At 32.4% G+C, this 24,412-nt stretch overlaps 1 protein-coding gene across 7 annotated transcripts in view; it reads left to right on the top strand.

Moving 5' to 3' along the window:
- Nadsyn (NAD synthetase) overlaps window positions 1-24,351 on the top strand; it is a 61,074-nt gene extending 36,723 nt beyond the window's left edge. For 4 of the 7 annotated variants that reach the window (XM_088261788.1, XM_088261787.1, XM_088261789.1 and 1 more), the window contains 12 exons: window positions 4,956-5,148; window positions 6,067-6,322; window positions 7,491-7,636; window positions 8,352-8,601; window positions 9,762-9,966; window positions 11,337-11,483; window positions 12,137-12,285; window positions 13,789-13,944; window positions 16,377-16,591; window positions 17,194-17,416; window positions 19,452-19,628; window positions 21,138-24,351. In XM_088261788.1, the coding sequence (XP_088117914.1) occupies window positions 5,003-5,148; window positions 6,067-6,322; window positions 7,491-7,636; window positions 8,352-8,601; window positions 9,762-9,966; window positions 11,337-11,483; window positions 12,137-12,285; window positions 13,789-13,944; window positions 16,377-16,591; window positions 17,194-17,416; window positions 19,452-19,628; window positions 21,138-21,320 (2,253 nt within the window). In that variant the 5' untranslated portion in view covers window positions 4,956-5,002 and the 3' untranslated portion in view covers window positions 21,321-24,351. The remainder of the gene's footprint in view (window positions 1-4,955; window positions 5,149-6,066; window positions 6,323-7,490; window positions 7,637-8,351; window positions 8,602-9,761; window positions 9,967-11,336; window positions 11,484-12,136; window positions 12,286-13,788; window positions 13,945-16,376; window positions 16,592-17,193; window positions 17,417-19,451; window positions 19,629-21,137) is intronic. The other 3 variants (XM_088261791.1, XM_088261792.1, XM_088261793.1) reach the window with 3 other exon arrangements.
- Window positions 24,352-24,412: the final 61 nt, after the last annotated feature.

Here is a 24,412-nt window from a genome sequence, read left to right as displayed (position 1 = left end):
CTTTCTCCAGGGTGTGCTTGGCTACAATAATTTAGAAACTAGAAGGAATGTGTATTTGATTACGCATTTTTATCGATTGTTGCGCGGTACGTTCGATAATCCTGAAATTATCCGGAGCATTGGTCTGTATGTTCCCGATAGTTACCAAGACAGCGTCGGCATAGATTATCTCACATTCCTATATACAGGACCAACCTGCCAATGGTTATGCCTCTAGGAAGAGCTGCCGCTATGCTAAACAATATATCTGTTCCACGTGTCTGAAGGGGTATTCCGAAGCGGGATTCTTCTACATCTTTAACAAGAGTGTTCTTGCTTACTGTCGTTTTAATGAGATTTGAATTTTAGTGTGTAATGTACATATGAATTATTATTGAATAAATTGAAATTGATATTGATAAAAACTAATAAATTTACCTTGCAAACACCAGTTTCACTATGCGTGTTTGCAACTAGTATCGTGTTGATATTCTTGGTACTGTATACCAATCATCTACTGCAACTCGACTGACTGGTATTGTCAGTGAAAACAGGTTAATTATTGCCCTCGAGTTTCTTATTGCTGATTTAACAAAAATAAAGCACCATTAACTTTTATTTAGTTTAGCCATGAGGTTTTCACCTACGGTTCAAAAGTGATCGTGGTTTTGTTTGATAGTTTTGAAATTTTGGATACTTGTGTTTGTATTTTTTGCTTGAAATTTATTTGTATTTTTAGGGTTATAGTAGGAAAAAAGACGTCATAAGAACCTGATTAAAAATTGTATATAAAAAATTGTGAAAACCACAGGCGTGCTAATGTAAACATACTTTCATGGTTTTTTTTTAAATTTATTTATTATTTGCCTAAGAAAATTGTCTTTGCCCATTATGTATAAGGATTTTGTTTATACGTCTTAAAAATGATAGTTATCGTGTATAGTTAATAATAAATGAATAAGGTTGATTTACAACATTTTGAGTGTGTCCAAATGCTTATTCACAAATCTGGGTTATCTCCAATTATAGGAGTTATTTTTAATACTATTTTTAGACATCTCAATAACGATGAAGAAGAATATGGAAGTCTGGGAATTTCCGGGGCTTATGACCGTCATATGTTAAACCAGCCTATGACGGTCGTAACCCTGTTAATGCCCTGACTTCTATATTCTTTTTCATCTATGTTGAGATGTTAAAAAAAGGTTGATCCCTAAAAAAAACAATACAATAGATACAATACAATACGATAGAAACAACATTCAATATTTTATATCAATCAAGATTTGTCACATAGTTCATTTGTCTTATTCGTCTTGTCATATTTTCTTTAAAAAAAACACCACTAAATACTACTTCTTTAATCATTTATGCAGTGGGTGATAAACCAATGCAAGTATGTATATTCTATGTTATACTCTTCAACAAGTGTTGTAAAATGTGCCCTAGGCACGGGAAACCCCGGTGAGGACACATTATGGAAAGATATATATGTGGTGTTTAGTCATATTTTCATATTTTGTTTTTACCTTATGTTTTTTTTATATTTTCTCATTTGTTTATTTAAAATATGCTTCTTACCTTATGTTTTTCTCATTTATTTCTTTTAAATATGCCTTTTAAGTATACCTGTTTTTTGTTTTTATATTTTGCCATGTATTAGTTTTGGTTATTTAAAAAAAATCTTTTTTGTAACTTTATTATTTGTGTTCCAGTCTTGTTAACCTTAATCCCATGTCCCAAAATGAGAAATAGAAATTACTCAGCGGGAATATTATATGACTTATGTATGTAATATGTTTTGAAAAATAAATAAATTATTGTAAACTTAAATTTGTTATTTTTAATAAAAATAAATAATTGACGTTTCCATTCATACTTTTAATTTACAAAACATGCGTTATTTCAAACACACTTATTACGTTAACAGTAAAATGACTACGTAATTATTATGTGTTTTTCTAACTTGTTAACTTGTTAGTTCGATCTTGCGGGCGGAATTAGAATCGCTCAGTTTATACTGGCCCTTCGAACCGATATAGGTACACGCACTTTCTTAGTTTTAAACTTAAAACATTGCTTGACGTCATCATCGTGACGCACAAATTTCTGTTCGAGGGGGTGTTGTTTTAAAATATCTATTTACAGACAATTGTATATATCGCCCACTCCTTTCAAGAACGTCATAAATCAAAAAACTTGATTTTTCAGGAGAACGTTTTTAATGTTTAAAAATATAATACAATGTATTAAAAATAAATATCAAGCCACCTAATAAACTTTTTAATATGCAACAGATCTTTTTAGGTAAAACCTGAAGGTTTTTTGTACATTCAAAAAATATTTAGTATATTTAAAAAAATATTAAATAATACCTTTTCTTCAAAATGCAAAAACAACACTTTCTGCCCTGTATCGGGTAAATATTAAGTTAAAAATATGCCTCTTTTGCTGGGATATAGTACATTTTCTGGGCATTCCGAAAACATGCACAACTAAAAATTGACGATTTTTGATTTATGACGTTCTTGAAAGAGTGAGCGATATATCTTTCTTTTTATTTATTTGGCAATAAGAAGGAGAATCGCACATATTTTTTTTGCATGAGGTGTATTTTTGACATGTTTTGTCCGCCTCCGTGGTGTAATGGTTAGCGTGTTGAGCTACCGTGCTGGAGGTCCCGGGTACGATTCTAAGGGGGGGGGGGGGGGGTAAAATTGATATAAGTGATTTTTTCACTCTAATATTTATTCAATATTACCCTGGACTGGCATTTGAAGCGGAGGGCTGATCACCTTTCCTTGATGTGTTAAAGATCAAGATAACTTTGTGTTTAAATGATGCAGTGCCTTATGCACCATCGGGTGCGGTTAAGGGTTCGAGGAAGAAAATACTTTTTTACACGATATCGCGTGAAATGTATCTCCCGTATAAATAGGGAGTTCATTGTTTATTTCTTTTATACACTAAACATGTAAATGTCAATAAAAACTATGACGGTTGTAAGCCCTGTAAATGCCCTTACTTCCATATTCTTCTTCATCTATGTTGAGTCAAAAATAATGTAAAAAATAACTCTTAATTGGAGACAATCCAGATTTGTGAACAAGTATTTGGACACACTTAAAATGTTTTAAATCTATAGAAAAGTTATTAGAAAAAGGGAGTAAAAATTATTTATAATAAAAATTTAATTTTGTTTGAAAATCACTATAGTGATTTTAAAACAAAGTTACATTATTATTATAAAATGGAAAACACAAAGTTAGTGCTTCAAATATAAATTATAAAAATTATTTATTAATACGTTTTTATTATTATTATGAATAGATATAATACATATTATATACAGTTATGCATGTTTTCAGAATGTCTAGAAAATGTACTATATCACAGCAAAAGAGGCATATTTTTAACTTAATATTTACCCGCTGTAGGGCAGAAATTGTTGTTTTTGCATTTTGAAAAAAAGGTATTGTTTAATTATTTTTTTAAAATATACTATATATTTTTCAAATGGAGAAAAAACCTTCAGGTTTTACCTAAAAAGACCTGTTGCACAGTAAAAAGTCCAATGAGTGGCTTGGTATTTATTTTTAATACATTGTGTTATATTTTTAAACTTTAAAAACGTTCTCCTGAAAAATCAAGTATTTTGATTTATGACGTTCTTGAAAGGAGTGAGTGATATATCGTAATTAATATACGACGGGATAGTAATCCTTGAACCTATTGTCATATTTCTTATGTATTCATATTGTATATAATATATCGTATTTATGACATAATAGCCAAATTAAGCCTTCCGCAAATTGATATCTTGGAAATTGATTTATCAATATTTATAAATAAATGTTTTAATTTTGTTGCTATGGCAACCGTTTCTATGGACGATCTTATTATCCAGGCCCGCGCGTGTTTGCGTAACTTTTAAGGCTTTGTAAAAAGGACGAGTTTAATAAATATATAAATATATCGAATTTAAGTTTCGTATTAGTTGTTTTGTCCTTGCTAAATGTCCATACTTCAAAATCATAAACGTGAGTTTAATGCAGCCATGAATCTATTAAAATTGTTGAATTTTTAACTTAATGTCGTAGGATGTTATGTAACATTTTTTAAACGTAAATTTAAATGTGTATAGTACTAGTTATAAAAATATTTATCGATATTATCGATAAATAAATCAAAATGTCACCAGCCTACTTCGAATATCAATTTTTTCATTAATGAATTCGGCAATTCTTGTGGTAACATCTATTATTTTTTTATTTAAATATCACTTGAAAATGATGCGGAATGCATCGAAACACTTGTTACAATAGATTTTCAGAAATAGTGGTATTTTTTGTTATTGTTTTTTTGTTTATTTAGTAGGTACTTTTGGAAATAAAAGCGTTTGAAAATGTATGAAAAATCTTTTTTACTGTTAAATAAATAAAAAAAAAATACAGTCTAAATAGTATTTTAAAAAGACTTAATAAAACTAAAGAAAATATAATATTATTAACTGATTAGGTAGTCATTTTGTGTTAATATCTACCATCTATTTTTAATTAAAATTTTACTTGGTAAATACCGCAATTTTTCAAAAAAATTAATATAAAAAGTATTTGAATATTTCTCAAAATTAAATACATGGATATTTTGTTTATGATTTCAGTAATACCTATGTTGTAATATTTTATTTATTTATTTATTTTTATAAAGAGACAATTTTCTTCTTTTTTATATTTATCAAGATTTATTGAGATTTTTGGATTTAGTATATTATTTGTTCTACCTTCTTATCAATGATTTGAACTGTACTAATTTTATAGAATCTGTCTAAAAATAAGATTATTTTTAATTCAGGACTATATAAGTTTTGTAAATTTCTCTGTTGGCCCTTTAGGTCAACAGAGGTAGGCCCTGCAGGCTTTGATTTGATACCAAAAACTACTTTATTCATTAGTTTATTTCCTTATTGATTTCAGAATCCCGAGTGAGTACAGAAGAGTGTGTACCTGAGAAGAAATCCAAGATGGGGAGAAAGGTGACAGTTGCCGTCTGCACGCTGAACCAGTGGGCCATGGACTTTGAGGGCAATAAGAACAGGATACTGCAGTCCATATCACACGCTGTGGACCTCAATGCGGCATACAGAACAGGCCCTGAACTTGAAGTTCCGTTAGTATTCCACACATTTTGAAGAATATATCGACGTGCCCTACGTTAAGTGCTCTAACTACATTTTTGTCAATTTTGAGATATTTGGTGCATGTTATCAACTGACGATTATCTATAAATATAAACAAACAAAAAAAGTATATAAAATAAATTATGCCTAGTTTTCAGGCGTATAAGACGCTATCTACATCGAATTTTCGAAATGAACTGAACTCCTAAAACGCTAACATCTTAATTTTGACAAAGTATAAAGTTTTAAAATGATTGAATACATTATTTTATCGTGTTTTTGATGTTTAATACTAGTTTAGAATTTCAGATAAAACCATTAATTAATAAAAAAAAATATGTTGAAAAAATCTTCTAAGATCTTTTCTGTTAAGTGACAGATTTGCAGAAAGAGTACTTTACGTAGGGGCCGTCAATATCATATATAAATATTTTTAAAATTTTTATTTTGTAAATATTTATTAGTTGCTTTAGAAAGTTCTCCTTGTCTTCTATGTACAAGGAATTATAGAATGTCTAGTTTATATGTCTTAAAAATTATAGTGGATGTGTATAGTTAACAATAAATGAATAAGGTTGATCCCTAAAAGCAATACAATAGATTCAACAATACAATAGACACAATGAATTCAATATCTTATATCCATTAAGATTTGTCGCAAAGCTTATTTATTTGTCTTGTTCGTCTTGTTATATTTTATAAATAAAACACCACTAAATATGAAATATTCCGAATATTTTAATGATTTAAATGCTGTCACGATTAATACGCTACGCGAGCGGAATACGCCCGCATCACTCATTAATTTACGCTGGATTGACCCTGCATAAGATGTGTTTATATACCATAATTAAACATAAATGGTTTTTGATTCAGTGAATTTATTCATTTTTGTTCTCTCATCACAGTGGCTACAGTTGCGAAGACCATTTCCACGAGCCCGATACCTTCCTGCACAGCTGGCAAGTGCTGCTCGAGGTCATGTCGGCTCCCATCTGCCGGGGAATCCTCGTAGATCTCGGGATGCCGGTGCAGCACAAGAATGTGGCGTACAACTGCCGCGTCGCTTTCTACAATGGCCGTATCCTGCTCATCCGGCCCAAGATGGCGCTCTGCGAAGACGGGAACTACAGAGAGACCAGGTGGTTCTCACCGTGGACCAAGGTCACTAATTGATTCTTTTACCTGTCCCAGTGTATTGGCGTACAAGGTCGTCCAAACAATATTTTCCTCAATAGAGTATGGGCGTACATGAACGGCCACGCTTATAACTAAAGCCTGGTGACATTTATTTCTAAAATGGCACTTGTCCTGCCATCTGTGGTTGTAATTTAACATTTAAAGGACACCTTGGATTATTTTTCTGTGTTACCCATGATATTTAACTTAATACAAAGTTTGTGTGACATCATCGTAACAACTATTTTAATTTTTATATAAATCATGTTTACTACTGAAAATGTTTTTTTTATTCAAGAAAATATGTTGCTCATAGCATTGACTATAATATGAAATTGTAAAAAGTAAAAAAAAAAACTCATTCCCCGGATACAGTTTTTCCGCAGAAACTTACTCCTGGATAGGTTAAATGATAGTCATATAAATAACAAGTACATATATTCAATATAGCCATAAAAACAACAATATTATCCATGATACTTGACTGGTGTTTATCAAATACAATAATGGAAAAATGTATATTTGGCATGGAAATCCCAGTGGGTACATTCCCCTAAGTTTCTTATAATTAATCTCATTATTAACAACCCAGATATCCTGATATTAAAATTTCATATGAGCTGTGAAAAAAGAGAAATAATTTTGTGTAAAAACTATTGAAAATATTGAAAATTATTTTTTGACATCTCATCAAAGATGAAGAAGAACTTAGTGAACTTGGTGAACTTAGTGATCACTTAAACCAGCCTATGACGGTCGTCAGCCCCGTAAATGCCCAGACTCCCATATTCTTCTTCATCTTCGATGAGATGCCAAAAAATAATATGAAAATAACTCCTGTATTTGGAGATAATCCAGATTTTGTGAACAAGTATTTGGACATACTGAAAATGTTGAAAATGATTAAATAATTCCATCTAATGTAGCCGACTAAAATTGATAAATTTTAGTTAGGTAGCTGATGGCCTTTTTAGTCAATATCAGAATGACTCATGTAGGGGTCTCTGAAAAATATGGCATCTGTTAATTCACTAGTTGTTTCCATATGCTTATTAAGAGTATTGGATGCAGGCAAAAGATTATCATAGACTCCTGTATATATCAGCTGATAATTTTACATTATTAGTTATTTTATTGATTTGTTTAAAAATAGGAAAGACAAACGGAAGAGTACTACTTGCCAAGGATGATTGCTACAGCGACCGGTCAAATTACGGTGCCTTTTGGAGATGCTGTTATTGCCACCCGAGATACGTGTATTGGTTTTGAGATTTGTGAGGAATTGTGGAATCCGCAAAGGTATGCAGATTTCTTATCTCATTGAATTTTTAACAAAAAAAAAACTATATGTACAGTTTATATTTTAACCTTTTAGGGATTTTTTGACTCACATTTTTGTTGGTTTGTTTCTCATAATTTAAAAATCTCTCCTAATATGTAAAATTATTTGGGAAGAATCTTACATATATTTCATAAAGGTCTCTGCTTTTTATTGATTTGGCGTTTAATTTGTAGAACTCCATTTTAATTTATGTATTAATTTTAAATCAAACACAGATTTTTTGAGTCTACTAAGTTGTATTTTATTAACAAAAACACATCAAAAATTATATTGTGACAATTGTTTCGCCTTGTTAGGGCTTTCGTTTGATTCGTTTGATAATGCCCTAACAAGGCGAAACAATTGTCACAATATAATTTTTTATGTGTTTTTTGTTAATAAAATACAACTTAGTAGACTCAAAAAATCTGTGTTTGATTTAAAATCAATACATAAAGGTCTCTGCTAGTTAAAAAGTTTACTAAACTCAACCTTAGATGGAGCCGAGAAGTAGCATGAGAAAAATGGTGTCAAATGAAGCATAAACAGTACTGCGGCTTCAATTATGGGAGAATGGTGAATGTTACACGTGTATAAAGTGTCATAAGCCCTGTAAATACCCAGATTTCTATGATTTTCTTCGTCTATGTTGAGATATAAATATAATTGAGCTTAAACACTTTAAAATTTCAGTCGACACATTCCGTTGGCATTAGACGGAGTGGAGATTATATCCAATGGTTCTGGTAGCTACATGGAATTGAGGAAGGCTTATATCACTGTGGACTTGGTGAAAAGTGCCACATTCAAGAGTGGCGGAGCGTACCTCTTCAGCAACCTGAGGGGTTGCGATGGACAAAGGGTGTATTTCAATGGGTGCTCGTGTATCGGCATTAATGGAAACATCGTTGGCAGAACTCAGCAGTTTTCTCTCATAGATGTTGTAAGTATTATCTTTGAAGGCTTTTCTAACTAACATATTTTTTAGATCTCACATTTTCTGCATAAAGAGATGTGACCAATGGGTAACTGTTACTTTTACTCGGTTTATATTTAAGCCGTTTATTTTGAAAGTGGCCTCTGTCCATTTATTAATTTTTTTGTTGTTGACATAGTATAGAGTTAATTTGAACTTGGTTATCATAAACAAATATTTTTCAGTTAAGTTTACTCTGTATTTTATTTATTGTTTCGGCATTAACTTTGTGGTAAGACATGTTACAATGATTAAAGAAAACACTTCGTTTTTTACCACTTGAGTTTTATTATAGACTACATGTTTCAGAAGTTAAACTTCCATCATTCAGGTCTGTATAATAACTAATAAGTTTACTCTGAGTATAATATACTTTGTCCGCCTCCGTAGTGTAATGGTCGGCGCGCTCGGCTACCGTTCTGGGCTCTAATAAATTTAAGTGATTTTTCACTCTAATATTTATTCAATATTACCCTGGACTGGTACCTGAAGCGGAGGGCTGATCACCTTTCCTTCGTGTGTTAAAGATCAAGATAACACTGCGTTTATATGATGCAGTGCCCTATGCACCATCGGGGTGCGGATAAGGGTTCGAATAATAATAATAATAATAATATACTCATGTAATACATTCATTTCTTCCCAGCTTAAGTTTTTGATGTCAAATATATATAATGAAGCTAGAAATACGCAATACGGAAACAAATTTGTGCACCAATTGGTGTGTCAAGAAATAAAAGTCTGAAAAAAGCTAATAATGCTTCAAGCGATTGTTTCCAAATATTGAATGAATGCATTGTTTGCGGGAAATGCTTAAAAGTGTCTTTGACATACTGTTGGTAGAGAGTGTGAGACGCTTATAAGCGCTCTATTTGCTTCTTTTTGGTAAAGCACGAAAGGTCAATAAACATTCTACAGATGGGAATTGGGTTTGCGGTTATTTTTGATTAGTATACTAAGGGTCGGGTGGCAGACTGAGTATAATTAGGGCCGGGATTGATGAAAAAACCACCCAACTTATTATTTAATTAAGTTTTTTTTTTACGGCCCATTTCTGATATCTATCTGATATATATGACCTGAGGAAATCAAAATAGTTGATTATGAAATATTTTTTTGATTCCTAGGAAGTGATAGCGTCTACGATAGATCTGGAAGACATCCGATCATACCGGGCAAACTTGAGATCCAGGAGTCACATGGCGGCATCTGTTCCTGCGTTCCCACGGGTGTTTGTAGACTTTGCCTTGTCTAGTGACAATGACATCAGCGTCCCGAGCTGCCAACCGATAGACTGGGTGTATCATACACCTGAAGAAGAGATAGCGTTAGGTAATTATATTATATAAAGAATTCCATCAATTAATCTCTTGATAAAAGAAAGTAAATTATCTGACTTCAAATTTATACTTCATATTTCGACTTCATATTCAGGTCTAAATATAAACTAATTTATATTTAGACCTGAAGAAGCATAGCTTCCGAAACTTGTCGTTTTTATGAAATAAATGCAAGTGATAAAAAACAAGTGTTTTTCTTTAACAACACTTTATCCAAGTGCTGGATGGGCCACATAAGAAAGTTGCCTAGTTCTGGCCTGAACGAATAAGCATGACCAATCTCATAGAAGACATCTCTTATAGCTTGAGAAGTTGTGAAACATTTGACCTTGACTATTTTGACAAGTGTAAATGATCAATAAGAACATATTGAGTCTGAAAAAACTATGGCTCTATTTAAAATATTTACGCAAAGATAATATAAATCTTTACACAGGATTGTATAACTTATAAAATATCTTAAATTGCTTTAAAATAACTATTTGGGCAATTGTCCACTACCCGGAATTTGACCGTCCGGCAGTCCGGTTTTGAAAAATGAAAGCGACTACGACAGTTTAGCATGATCGAATTTATGCGCAACGTGTTCACGCACCGATCCGAAAAAATATGGACAAAAGCACATGCCAATCCAAGCCAATCGTCGTGCCGGACGGTAACATTCCATGTAATTTCGTGTAGTGGACAAACGCCCTGTCTTATTATAACTTGATTATAATTTCAACTGTTTTCAAGCAATCGGCTTTTTATTACTAATTAATGCTTATAATGAAGTAAGTTGTAGTAAGATATATAGTAATTTTATAAGAAAGTTGTTTTCTAAGTTACAAAATGTGAAATTACAAATTTCATGCGTCAAATAATTGTTAACAACATTTTGAGAGTGTCCGAATACTTGTTCCCAAAATCTGGATTATCTCCAATTACAGGAGTTATTTTCATATTATTTTTTGACATCTCATCAAAGATGAAGAAGAATATGGATGTCTGGGCATTTACGGGGCTGACGACCGTCATAGGCTGGTTTTAGTGATCACTTTACACACGTGTAACATTCACCAACTCTACCCATTATTGACAACCGCACCACTCAAATTCTTAGAAGTTTTATACAAATGAACCAATTTCGAAACATTATTCTTGAATCACTAGAACTTCACTAGAGACATCTATTGGTGAGACGGTCGTCAGCCCCATAAATGCCCAGACTTACGTATTCTTCTTTATCTTTGATGAGATGTCAAAAAATAATATGAAAATAATTGTTTATTCAAGTGAATTTACTAAAAAGTAATATTTTTTTGAGGATAAATTTATTATGGTATATTGGAAATTTGTAGATGCATTTTAAACCTATTTCAGGACCTGCCTGTTGGCTGTGGGACTACTTGAGGAGATCAGGACAAGGTGGATTTTTCCTACCCCTTAGTGGAGGGGTGGATTCAGCTAGTACAGCCTGTATCGTGTTCTCCATGTGCACGCAGGTGTGCGAAGCTGTACAGAGAGGAGGTATGTATCTCAAATGGTATTGTGTACAGTAGACATCTGATTATATATTCAGAAGGGTATGAGGAAAGAAAAACTTAAGAAAAAAAAAATTAAATTAAAATGTCAATGCCGGCTAGATTGGCCCTTTGTGTCTCTGTTGGTGGACTCTAATGAACCTCATTGTAAGTAGAATGGGATATTTATAGATTTGGCGTTGAATTTGTATAACTCTATTTTTATTTATATATTTAATATTAAAATCAAACATTGATTTTTAGAGTCTACCAAATTGTATTTTATTATTAAAAACACATAAAAATAAAATTTTTGACAGTCGTTTCGCCTTGTTATGGCTTTTTCAAACTACTGTGAAGATTAAATGGAGTGAGAGATCTTATACAGCTATACAATTCTATTTACTAAAGTAATAGTTATATGTGCAGTAATAATTATGAGGGAAAACAATAGTTGAGGGTAAGGCCAAGTGTTCAATAGGTAATGGAGAATGTAGGTACTTTTATTCATCTTCGGAGAAAGGAAGAATTTTCATCAAAATATTTATGAAGTCATTAAAATATTTTGCCATGCAAATCTCCTTTTGTATGATGTTTTAGATGAAAACAATGTATGAAATAAAATGCGGGATATGAATGATGATGGTTTTATAATTCTAGAAAGCCAAGTACTCGCGGACATCAGAAAGATCATGTGTCAGTCAGACTATACCCCATCGGATCCCATGGAGCTGTGTAACAGGTTGCTCGTCACTTGCTACATGGGCACCGAGAACTCTAGTCAGGAGACCAAGCAAAGGGCTGTGCAGGTAAGGCTGTGCTGTTGAAATAAGGAGAGCATGCAAGGTTGAGATAAACATTATTAGTTTATCATATATATAAACATTATTTATTTAGTGGGCACCACGTGAGCTTAAGTACTCTCTTATGGTAGAGAAAGTCCAAAAGAAGTTTCTCAGGTATCTCTACATGAGAGAGTACGGCTATTATCCTTGGCTCTACGCGACCGAGTTTCTCCAGGGTATGCTTGGCTACTATAATTTAGAGACTAGAAGGAATGTGTATTTGATTACGCATTTTTATCGATTGTTGCGCGGTACGATTGATAATTCTGAAATTATCCGGAGCATTGGTCTGTATGTTTCCGATAGTTACCTAAGACAGCGTCGGCATAGATTGTTTCACATTCCTATATACAGGACCAACCTGCCGATGGTTATGCCTGTAGGAAGAGCTACCGCTATGTTGAAGATTATCACATTGGATATTGATCTGTTTCATGTGTCTGAAGGAGTTTTCCGAAGCGGGATTCTTCTACACCTATAAGTCTTCTTGCTTACTTTTAACATATACGCCTTGAATATTGTTTGTTATGTTTATTTAATTTTTTTTTTTTTGAATAAAATTGAACTAAAAATTTAATTGAATTATCAATAAAATTAAGAAAGGTGCTTGAGATGGTTTGGACATGTGGAACGAATGAGTGAGGAAATAATTATTATATTTATTATTATTTTAAGCCTCCACTTTTACTTTTACAAGTGATTTTAGCTTTTTCAAACAAAATACATTGTTATAACAAAAGATAAAACAGGATATATTTAGTCATAAAGGATATAAAGGATATATTAAGTCATATTTTCTTATTTTGCTTTTACCTTATGTTTTTTTTATATTTTCTCAATTGTTATATTTCCACATTTTTTTTATATTTTCTCATTTGTTTATTTTAAATATGCTTCTTACTTTATGTTTTTCTCATTTATTTATTTTAAATATGCTTCTTATGTTTATTTATTATACCTGTTTATTGTTTTTATATTTTGCCATGTATAAGTTTTAGTTATTTAAAAAAAAATCTTTTTTGTAACTTTATTATTTGTGTTCCAGTCTTGTTAACCTTAATCTCATCCCAAAATGAAAAACAGAAATTACTCATCGGGAATATTATATAAATGACTTATGTATGTAATATGTTTTGAAAAAAAAAAGGGAGATGGTAAAACAAATTTATGAGGTGAATGTAGTTGGAAATAAGAATAGAAGTTGACCAAGGAAAACTTGACATGAGTATTTTGAATACTTGAAAGTGATCAGGTCAGAAGTCGGAATAATCAGTGGGAATTATGCAAGTATGTCGAAGGAGCGAAGAATGTTTGCAAAGGCAAAGTTGTGTGCTATTCTATTCTCTCTCCTACCCCTGCAGTTAGCCGTGCGATGCTTAGTTAGTTAGTCAGATAGCTTATATAATTTTTTTCTGTCTTCTATGATATTTTCTTTATTAGTAATACATGCGTTGTTTTGTCTTTCAGTTGTCTAGTCAAATTGGTAGTTACCACTTCTCAGTTGCCATAGATGTTGCCGTAAGTGCAGTGTTGGGTATATTTACCTCGGTCACTGGTTTGGTACCCAAGTTCCGCACCAAAGGAGGCTGTCCAAGGCAAAATCTAGCTCTACAAAATATACAAGTGAGTTGTCATTTGAAACATCTATGTTTTTATAATATATTATTATGTAATTTTATAATATTTTATTTATTATTTTATTATGTTGCCTTCGTAGTGTAATGGTCAGCGCGCTCGGCTACCATTCTGGAGGTCCCGGGTTCGATTCCCAGGGGGGTCAAATAAATATAAGTGATTTTTTCACTATAATATTTATTCAATATTACCCTGGACTGGTACCTGAAGCGGAGGGCTGATCACCTTTCCTTCATGTGTAAACGATCAAAATAACACTGCTTTTATATGAAGCAGTGCCCTATGCACCATTGGGGTGCGGATAAGGGTTTTTATTTTATTATTATTATGTTTTTATAAAATTTTCTTTTAGGATCATCGAACCACGTTTGCATTATCTATGGCAAAGCCCGGGCACCTCAAATAATTATATAAATAAAGTATTTGTTTTTTTTTTGGCATAAACAAGACAATTTTTCTCATTTGAAATATTTTTTAACTCTAAAATTTAACATAAACTAACCATTTTGGTAGTTTTTCACTCTTTAATAATTTCTTAGGTACTATGACATTTTTTCAAAGGAAAAATGAACCATATTTATTCCTTTTGTTTCAACCAAAAATGAAAATTTCTAGATTCAGATTTAGATCCAGTAAAAGTGCATATTTATTTTCTTTTTTTTTCAGTTCGCAGTAAGTATCATTTTTAAATGAAAAAATCAAATTTGAAATTGATACAGTGATTTTTGTATTTTCTTTGGTAATGGCTGTAGCCAATTTGTACACAGTAAATAACATGATGTATACTTTATGATAAAATAATACAAAATATAAAATAAATTAAAACTAAATAAAATAATTAAACATATCATTTTCGATTAATTGGTTATTGTTGTAATGCCAGTAGTACCTACGTATTTCCTGTGTATAATAATATAATAATAAAACCCTTATCCGCACCCCAATGGTGCATAGGGCACTGCGTCATATAAACGCAGTGTTATCTTGATCGTTTACACATGAAGGAAAGGTGATCAGCCCTCCGCTTCAGGTACCAGTCCAGGGTAATATTGAATAAATATGACAGTGAAAAAATCACTCATATTTATTTTACCCCCCTTGGGAATCGAACCCGGGACCTCCAGAACGGTAGCCGAGCATGCTGACCATTACACAACGGAGGCGGACCTATGTATAACTTAATGAATATGTTGAACCAATCTTCTTCTAACCCTTATCCGCACTCCAATGGTGCGTAGGGCACTGCGTCTTTTAGAAGCAGTGTTATCTTGATCGTCAAATACACAAAGGAAAGGTGATCAGCCTTCCGCTTCAGGTACCAGTACAGGGTCATATTAAATAAATATTTGAGTGAAAAATCACTAATATTTATTTTGACCCTCTTAGGAATCGAACCCGGGACCTCCAGCATGGTAGCCTAGCACGCTAACCACTACACTATGGAGGCGGACAAAACCAATCTAGATGTAAACAATATTTTAGTGGTTTCGAACCAATATGTTATATGTTTTCTCCTTTTAAAAATATTATTAGTTCGAAAATTAGTTATCTAAACAAGGATTAACATATAAAACAAGGTAAAATGCATTAGCAAGAATATTTAGCTTTATATTCGGGCCACATATTCACAATTGTGAGAATTATTTCCAGTACATACGTTGGGTAGAATAACCTACTAATCGGTGTTTGGTTGTTTACGGTTGGCAGCGAAAAGCTGACCAGTCGGTTTTTGGTAGTTAGTATGTTTACAAATATATAATGTTTAACGGGATCCACGCGGCTCGCATAACCGTATGTGTTTTCATAAAACATGTCCCATACGCGGCTGACATAACCGTTTGTGTTTTTACATTGCTCCAAGTTTCGAACCTCAGTTCAACTTGGAGGGATTTTTTCATGGTGTGGAACTTTGGATAGAATAATACGTCAATCCTTGGCCTTATGACATCTGTTGAAATATCTGACTAATAATTTGTAACATCACAAGGATAAATAAAAGAACAGATCCCTGATTTTTCTTGCTGTCGGTAATTAGTTCGCGCCATAATCATGCCCTATATCTGTCTCACTCTCGACGCTACACATCGCCAGTGGGTAAGAGTGACACACGATGCGTGCTTTGATTTATTTATGTTACGATCTTATTTGTTTATATTACAATATATTTCAAGAATAATGTGACACAAGTGTATTATAGAGTACCAAAAGGCACAATGAATCCCATTGAAGGTTTTTGTTTTGGAAAATAAATCGTTTCTTAACTTACATGATAAAAGTAATCATTTTAAAAACGGTGAAATACCGCCGCATACCGGCGTCTCTCAGGTACAAAGTTGATGCGGTTAAAAGGTTAATAAATAAATGAAATAATATATTTGTATGTAAATTCGTAATTCATTACCGATTGATATTAATTTCAGGCCCGTTTACGTATGGTTGTATCGTACCTGTTTGCCCAACTGATGTTGTGGGTGCGGGGGCGGCCCGGCGGCCTCTTGGTGTTGGGATCCGCTAATGTGGACGAGGCACTGAGGGGATATATGACCAAGTATGACTGCTCCAGTGCAGACATCAACCCTATTGGGGGGATATCGAAGACTGACCTCAAAGCATTCCTGAACTACGCTAAAAGCAGGTTAGTGTTAATAATAATAATAATTAGTAATAACGATTTGGTCCGCCTCCGTAGTGTAATGGTCAGCACGCTCGGCTACCGTTCTGGAGGTCTCGGGATCGATGCCCAGGGGGGATCAAAATAAATGTAGGTGATTTTTATATTTTTAATTAATGTTTTACTTAGTTACGTATTTTTATATTCTCTTATTTATTTAATATCACCCGGAACTAGTACAAGAATCGCAGGGCTGATCACCTTGTCTTCATGCAATTAACGATCAAGATAACACTGCATCGCTATGATGCAGTGCCCTATGCACCAGTTTGGTGCGGATAAGGTTTAAAAAAAAATTAAAAATTAAATATTGTAAAATATTTTCATTATTTGATTCGGCAGTCATTTTGTGGTAAAATCTATTAATTTTCAATAAATGTTTTACTTAGTAAATACCACTTTTAATACTAAGTAAAACATTAATTAAGAACGAAAAGGTAAAATTACCCTTCCTGCCGAACACCACCAGTCGAGTGAAACGGTAAAATTACCCTTCCCACAGATAGTGTGTCAAAAACTTTTAAAATATGTTTTCATAAAAGGTAATGAGCTATTTTCCATTTTAGATTCTTTTTGCCAGCCATTTCCGAGATAATGCAAGCCCCTCCAACGGCTGAGCTGGAGCCGCTCTCGGGTGGACAGATTGCCCAGACAGATGAACAAGACATGGGGATGACGTACGCCGAGCTATCTCACTTTGGGAGACTGCGCAAGATGGAACACTGTGGTCCATACAGCATGTTCTGTAAACTGGTGCACTCGTGGTCAGAGAAATGCACCCCCCAGGAGGTAATTAATTGAATTGTCAACTTGTTTAATCGAAAATTATGGATTGTAATGATTCCCAGATGAGTAACTTCATTATTAGAAGAATTATATGTGTTTTAACCTGTCAGTGAACAAGTTTTTAAAAACCGAACGATATCTCGGAAGTGAGTTTTTAAAACTTATTTTCATAATTTCTCTTTGAACAATTTTTCACCTGGTATCATACGCTCACTCCTTTCAACAACGTCATATATCAAAAAAAGTAGATTTTTCATTAGATCGTTTTTAATGTTTAAAAATATAATCAAATGTATTAAAAATAAATATCAAGCCACTTATTGAAATTTTTACTGTGCAACAGATCTTTTTAGGTAAACCTTGAATGTTTTTTCTCCATTTGAAAAATATTTAGTCCATTTAAAAAAATAATTGAACAATTCATTTTCTTCAAAATGCAAAAACAACAGTTTCTGCACTGTAGCGGGTAAATATTAAGTTAAAAATATGCCGCTTTTGCTGGGATATAGTACATTTTCCGGGCATTCCGAAAACACGCACAACTGAAAATTGACAATTTTTGATACATGACGTTGTTGAAAGGAGTGAGCGACATGATAAAAAAAAGAAGGACATTGGTACCATAAATAAAGCTAGGAACAAAACGTCGAACCCTCTTCTAGTGGAACGGAAGGTCTGTTGCTTCTCCTTAAAAGTTTTACATGGTTTCCTCCTCGTAATGAACAAATACTGAGAAGTTCGTGATTAGCCCACACTAGATCATCCCTCCTGTTCCCAACACAGATTAAATTAAAACATTTTTGTAGCTAGAGGAAACAAAACTCCACTTAACCTTTCCAGGAGTATGGTCGTATATAAACGACGAATACAAAACATGATTTATATCAAAACATGATTTATGTCAAAATTGCTAATGTTGTTATAAATCATGTTTACTGGTGTAAATATTTTTTTTTTTATCCAAGAAAATATGTCGCTTATAGCATCGACTATGATATAAATTATAAAAAGTAAAAAAATATTTAAAAAAAAAACTCACTCCTGGACAGGTTAATTTAACAGAACATAAATAAATAAATAACATAAATACATTTACAATTTACAACATTTTGAGTGTGTCCAAATACTAGTGAAGTTCTAGTGATTCAAGAACAAGGTTTCTAAATTGGTTCATATATATAGAACTTCCAAGAATTTGAGTAGTGTGGTTGTCAATAATGGGTAGAATTGGTGAATGTTACACGTGTGTAAAGTGATCACTTAAACCAGCCTATGACGGTCGTCAGCCCCTTAAATGCCCAGACTTCCATATTCTTCTTCATCTTTGATGAGATGTCAAAAAATAATACATTTACAATAATGAATAACAAATAAAACAGGTAATTGTAACATTCTAATTACAAAATTTCACAATTGTTAAAATGAGTTAAAAGTAAACAGCAAGAATAAAATATAGCAAAAGTTAAGAAGATTAATAGGTAGCCCTATGTATCCATTTTTTTCAAATTATTTCACCCGCGCTTGAATTATAATCACAAATGGAAAATACTCTCCATAGCAAATTGACGATAAGCTGACAATTTTTTAACGATAAGGCTCGTCCATAATTCCAAGAGGTGAATTTGATTTTACTAAAGTCAATAAGTGGTTTTATTATTCCTTTTTATTACAAAAATGTTAGTAATATTATTATACAACCACTCACTGAGATTTTTATGTCGACCGTTTTCGAGACGTACCCGTCTCTTCGTCAGGACAATCGCTACCACAGCATGCAAACAATACTACCCGTCACCACTATTCACACGCTTACAACTACACAAAATGTTTATCACATGCGATTTTGGTTGACCCGAGGACCAACATGCATTAAGAACCGAGGTCTGACATGCTCTAGGGATGTTATATAAAGGTTTATATAGGTTGAAAGGAGTGGGCGAGATTCGAATAGGATATTGACAAATCTTGCTCAATCGATGTTGAATCAAATAATGGACCATAAGGAAAAATTATTTTTATTTGGTTTTGTTATTACCAGGTCGCAGTGAAGGTCAAACACTTCTTCCGTTGTTACGCGATCAACCGGCACAAGATGACGGTGCTGACTCCGGCTTACCATGCCGAGTCCTACAGTCCCGATGATAACAGATTTGATCATCGACCATTCCTCTATATCGTACATTGGACGTGGCAATTCAAGGCTATTGATAATGCAGTAAGTACATGTTATTTTATTTCTTGAATGTTTTTCGCAGATACTTTGTGGCACATTTTATAAACTTTATAAAATTAAACAACTTTGTTTTAACCAGTTTTTTAAATTTATTATTAGTACACCTTAACCTACCGGTTTCGACAAGAACCTTGTCATCATCAGGGTTTATTAAATTCTAAAACATTAAAATACTCATAATTAATTACATTCCCTTACCAAAAACTTCCACACACTCCGCAAAAAATTCTAAATGTTATTTTTATTATGCATTGCGTAGCGACCCCAAATAACAACTAATGGAATCACAATAATAGTCCTATTTTTGATATTTTTCCAATTACTGTATCTAAAGATCCCGCACAGTAGGTTTTTGTGTGTGTTCTCCACTTTACGTATGCGTGCGTGGCTTACGTATGTGGCTTCATACTGTTTTTGGGTGATTCCATTAGTTGTTAACGCATAATAAAAATAACTAAGAGTAATTAATTAATTAATTAAGAGTATTTTAATGTTTTAGAATTTAATAAGCCCTTATGATGACAAGGTTCTTGTTGAAACCGGTAGGTTAAAGTGTACTAATAATAAAAAAGTGGTTAAAACAAAGTTACTTTATTACTTTCATTAATAGCCATTAAATGTAAATTTACAGTAAAATCGGGGTACAGTTGTAACATTTTTCATAATTATCGCTGCTTAGTTCTTACAAGTGTGATCTTACAAGAAGTCTATAGTTTCTGTATAAGATCCAAGTACGTGATGGAAATGTATGTACTTAACACATTGTTTGCGGGCGGTTTTTTCATCAACCCCGACCCTAATTAGTATACTAATTAGGGTCGTATACTAATCACAAGTAACCGCAAACCCGACTCCGATCTGTACAATGTTTTTTGGGATCTTGCGCTGTACCAAAAGTAAACAAATAGAACGCTTATAACCATCTCCTGCTCTCTACCAACAGTATGTTAAAGATGCTTTTAAACGTTTTATGCAAGCAATGTGTTAGTAAAAGTTTGATTAATTAACCGGTTCCCTTAACAATTTTCATAAAAGCTGATGAATTCAAATGGCTATTTAAGTTTTGCCACAATTTGAAAAAATAATTTTATTAATCATTAGTTTGTTTGAAATTCAATAAATATTACCTGAAATTTTAAATAAATTGACGAATGAAGAGCGCACAAATTATAAATGTCTATTTTAATTTTTTGTACTTGCAATTTCCAATAAATGAGCTTTTCCTGAAAGAATTATAAAACATTTCATTTTAGAAAAAAAAAAATTCATATTCTCAAATTTGTGGGAAAACACGTAACCTTTGTAAACTGCAATACTTTATATTTAGTAGGAAGTCAGTAACACTTGCAACATATATTTTTATGTAAGATTGTTACTCCAATTCATTTACATGTAACGTAATTTGAGATGTTTGCAAAAAAACATGTTAATTTGAAATTCCCTTTATTGTTTTCTTTTTCTTGATCTTGTAACCATATTTGTGTTTTGTAGGTTGCATGTTTGACTAAAGATAAGAAAGCGCCCGTTCGAGAAAGTGATAAATCAGGAAGCCAGTCCACGCAGTCTCCAGTACTGAGTAAGGTGTCCAATACCAGTGTTGCAAATTTAAATAATGCATCGGGGGTTACAACTGTTTCGTATGCAAAAAATGATAGAAAAGGGGTGCTTATTTAACAATTAAGGAATAATTTATTATGAATTTTATTATTTAAATGTCTTGACCGTCCATTATCAGCTTTGTCAAATTATTTGCTTTTGTTTATTTTTATACATGTTATATTAATACACTAAGGACGCGTGTTTTATACGCCTGCGGAGAGTTGGCGACGGGATTCAATAATTGTGTACAAATAGTTAAGACATTAACAAAGACATTGGTACATAATATTCATAGAAAAATATTGACCCTTAGAGTGCGAACCGTCGATAGATCGACTCTCTATTAATGCGTATAAAGTGCTGAGCGTCGGAATACTAACTATTGCGCAGTTCAATTTAGGTATCGACCTGTACGGACGTGTCTTAGCGCGCGCTTGTATAACGTTTTTAATAAGTTAATAACCTTTATAAATAACCATTTAAAATTATTTTGCTGTAAATTTAACATTGATTTTTGTATTTTTTTAAGTAAAAGTTTTTTATTTCTACTTACAAAATGTCAAATTTGTCAAGTAGTGATGATGAAAAGCAATTAGCAATTTACGCAAAATATGTGAAAATAAGCTCAACACTATAAGGGTTAAATTATTCCTTCTTTTCTGACTTTGAAATGAGGCCGGCGCAGAAGGTAAAAATACTCTTCCCGTCATTAAGCATCAGTCGACCAAACGGGTAGAAATGCCTTTCCCGTCCTTAGTGTGTTAAAATGCATTGAAGGCTAGCATGTGTATTGTACAAAAGAGTTTAAAGATTAATATAACAGTCAACAAACGCATTAATAAAATGTTACTTGTTTTCAATATGTCGTTTATTGTAATTTTTTGTATTTTTTCTTTATGGGTCATGTGTGTTTGCCATTTCCAAAGTGTAGATATTTTTTAAATTTTTTATAGATGTCAAAAAACGAAAAAAGATAAATACATAACAATTTAACAAAAGCTACTATCAATCTGATGTTCATAAAATTAACAAAAGTATATAACAAGTGGAGAATTTATAAATTTCCAAATTTACATTTGGTTGTTGAATATTTTGTTGAACACTACGAATTTGGTTGTGTTGTTGCAATTTTTTTGGCATGTGATTCCTAAGTGCTATGAATTTACTAGAAAAATGCATGATTTTAATTGAACGTGAATCAATTTGCTAAATCCCTTTTTTTTGCTTATTCATTAAACTAGCAAAGTTTTATCAGGTTTCTAGAATAAACCTTATTGACAGTTAAAAATTTGCAGATAATTTGTTGAAATTGTTTGACATTATTATATTCTGAAAAAAATACATAGTTTAATTTCTTTATTATTGTGCTAGATGTAGTTTTATATTTTAACTTTCTTTTGCTCAAACTGTATGTGTATTATGTAATGTGCTCTCTGTTTATATTTACAAATAAATATAACTAGTTAATTTGGTGCTCACACAAATCTTGCAGCGTATTGGTGCTAGTATATTTATGTGTTTTATCACAAAGTAATAAATAATATTTGCTTAATTTATTTTGTTAAATATTTCATTCTTTATAGTTACATTTTATTTTGCAAACTATATTGATGACGACCAAAAAAATTCAAGAAATTGTCCTCATAAAATTGCAGTGACCTTTTATTTATCCGCCTCCATATAGTGTAGTGCAGCGGTCGTCACACTTTTCTGGTCAAGGGCCACATGGGACAATGTGAGGTATCACTGCGGGCCGCACACTTATGAATTGAGTATTATGTACGATAGCCGACTGTTACATGCTAGGTTCCAGCTCGAAGCTCCTATACATACTCCTAGCCAACCCCTACCCCTATCTAGGCATTTACAGGGCTTATGACCTGTTATTGGCTGGTTTAAGTGGCCACTTGATGCTATTCCCTGAAATAAATTTAAAATATTCTTTGTCTCTATCGAGATTTTAATTACTCAAAATATTGTAAAAATAAAGTTAGTCGCAGTGCTAAAACAGTCAAAGATAATCTCTGTCTTAACTCAAAACAAATATTAATATTGCGTCATGTCAATTGAAAATGTAATAGCTACCCGCACACTTGTTCTTCTTATTCCCAAATTCCCGTCCCGCGTAAGTACTTTTATTTAGTTTACTTTGCACGCAAAATCGGTTTTGTTAGTCATTATTCATTATTGTCTACTAAAATTGTTTGCTATATCGCGGGCCGCACAAATATCCCCCGCGGGCCGCAGTTTGACGACCGAGGGTGTAGTGGTTAGCACATTTGGCTAACCACTGCACTAAAAACCCAATTTTTTTGTGGATATTTCTTTTTTACAAAAAAATTCAAAAGGCCACATCAGAGTAGCCAAGAGGTCATAGGTTACACCCTACTCTTTATCCCCACCACTGGTCTAATGTAGGACCTTACGCTTTTCACATTTTCACAGCAATTTTATAGATTAATGTTACGCCTTTGGTTTGGAAACCAACAATCACATGTTCACTAAAATGTGACTACAAGAAAGTTCATTTCGATTCCCTAAATATATAAAAACATGTTACAAATTTCAAAATTGTGCATAATTCACAATATCGTTATACCTTTACATATTTATAAGTTAGTATGCAAGCTTTAACATCTAGCCAAATGGTTGTTATATGTAGATTTTAGTACTTTTATGATTTTTTTACTGTGAGTAGAAATAACAGAAATATTTTTGTTACTTTTTAAATTTGTATGTATACTCCATTATTTAATCAATATTTTATGTCTGCCTGTGTCTAGTACTGTCAGCATGTTTATAGCAAGTCAGCTCAAAGTGCTTTTTTTTAGTATTTTTATAATATATGGTATAAAAAATTTGAATTAAATACTATTTTCAGGTGATGTGGAAGTCGAACTAAGAAATTGACTTCTGTCAGACTGCAAATGAGCATATATTTATGCAACAAAAATCACAAATTACATATAAAAGTTGTATGTACAAAACTTTGTTATCTTATTTACACCTTTATTTTGATAATTTTATTTTAGAAATAAGTTCATAATAATTTTTGTAAGAATACTATATATTCTAGATACATGCAATTAAAAAAATTAAAAAACATTTTCTTGTTTAATTTTCTGTATTTAAGTCTGCCTCCGTAGTGTAATGGATAGCACGTTCGG

Source organism: Brachycentrus maculatus, unplaced genomic scaffold, assembly GCF_059751285.1.
Source record: "Brachycentrus maculatus isolate JH-2025_06_01 unplaced genomic scaffold, ASM5975128v1 h1tg000166l, whole genome shotgun sequence".
NCBI classification, from domain to species: Eukaryota; Metazoa; Arthropoda; class Insecta; order Trichoptera; family Brachycentridae; genus Brachycentrus; species Brachycentrus maculatus.
Note: the sequence above shows the minus strand (reverse complement) of the source record. Positions and strands in the feature narration are given on the sequence as shown.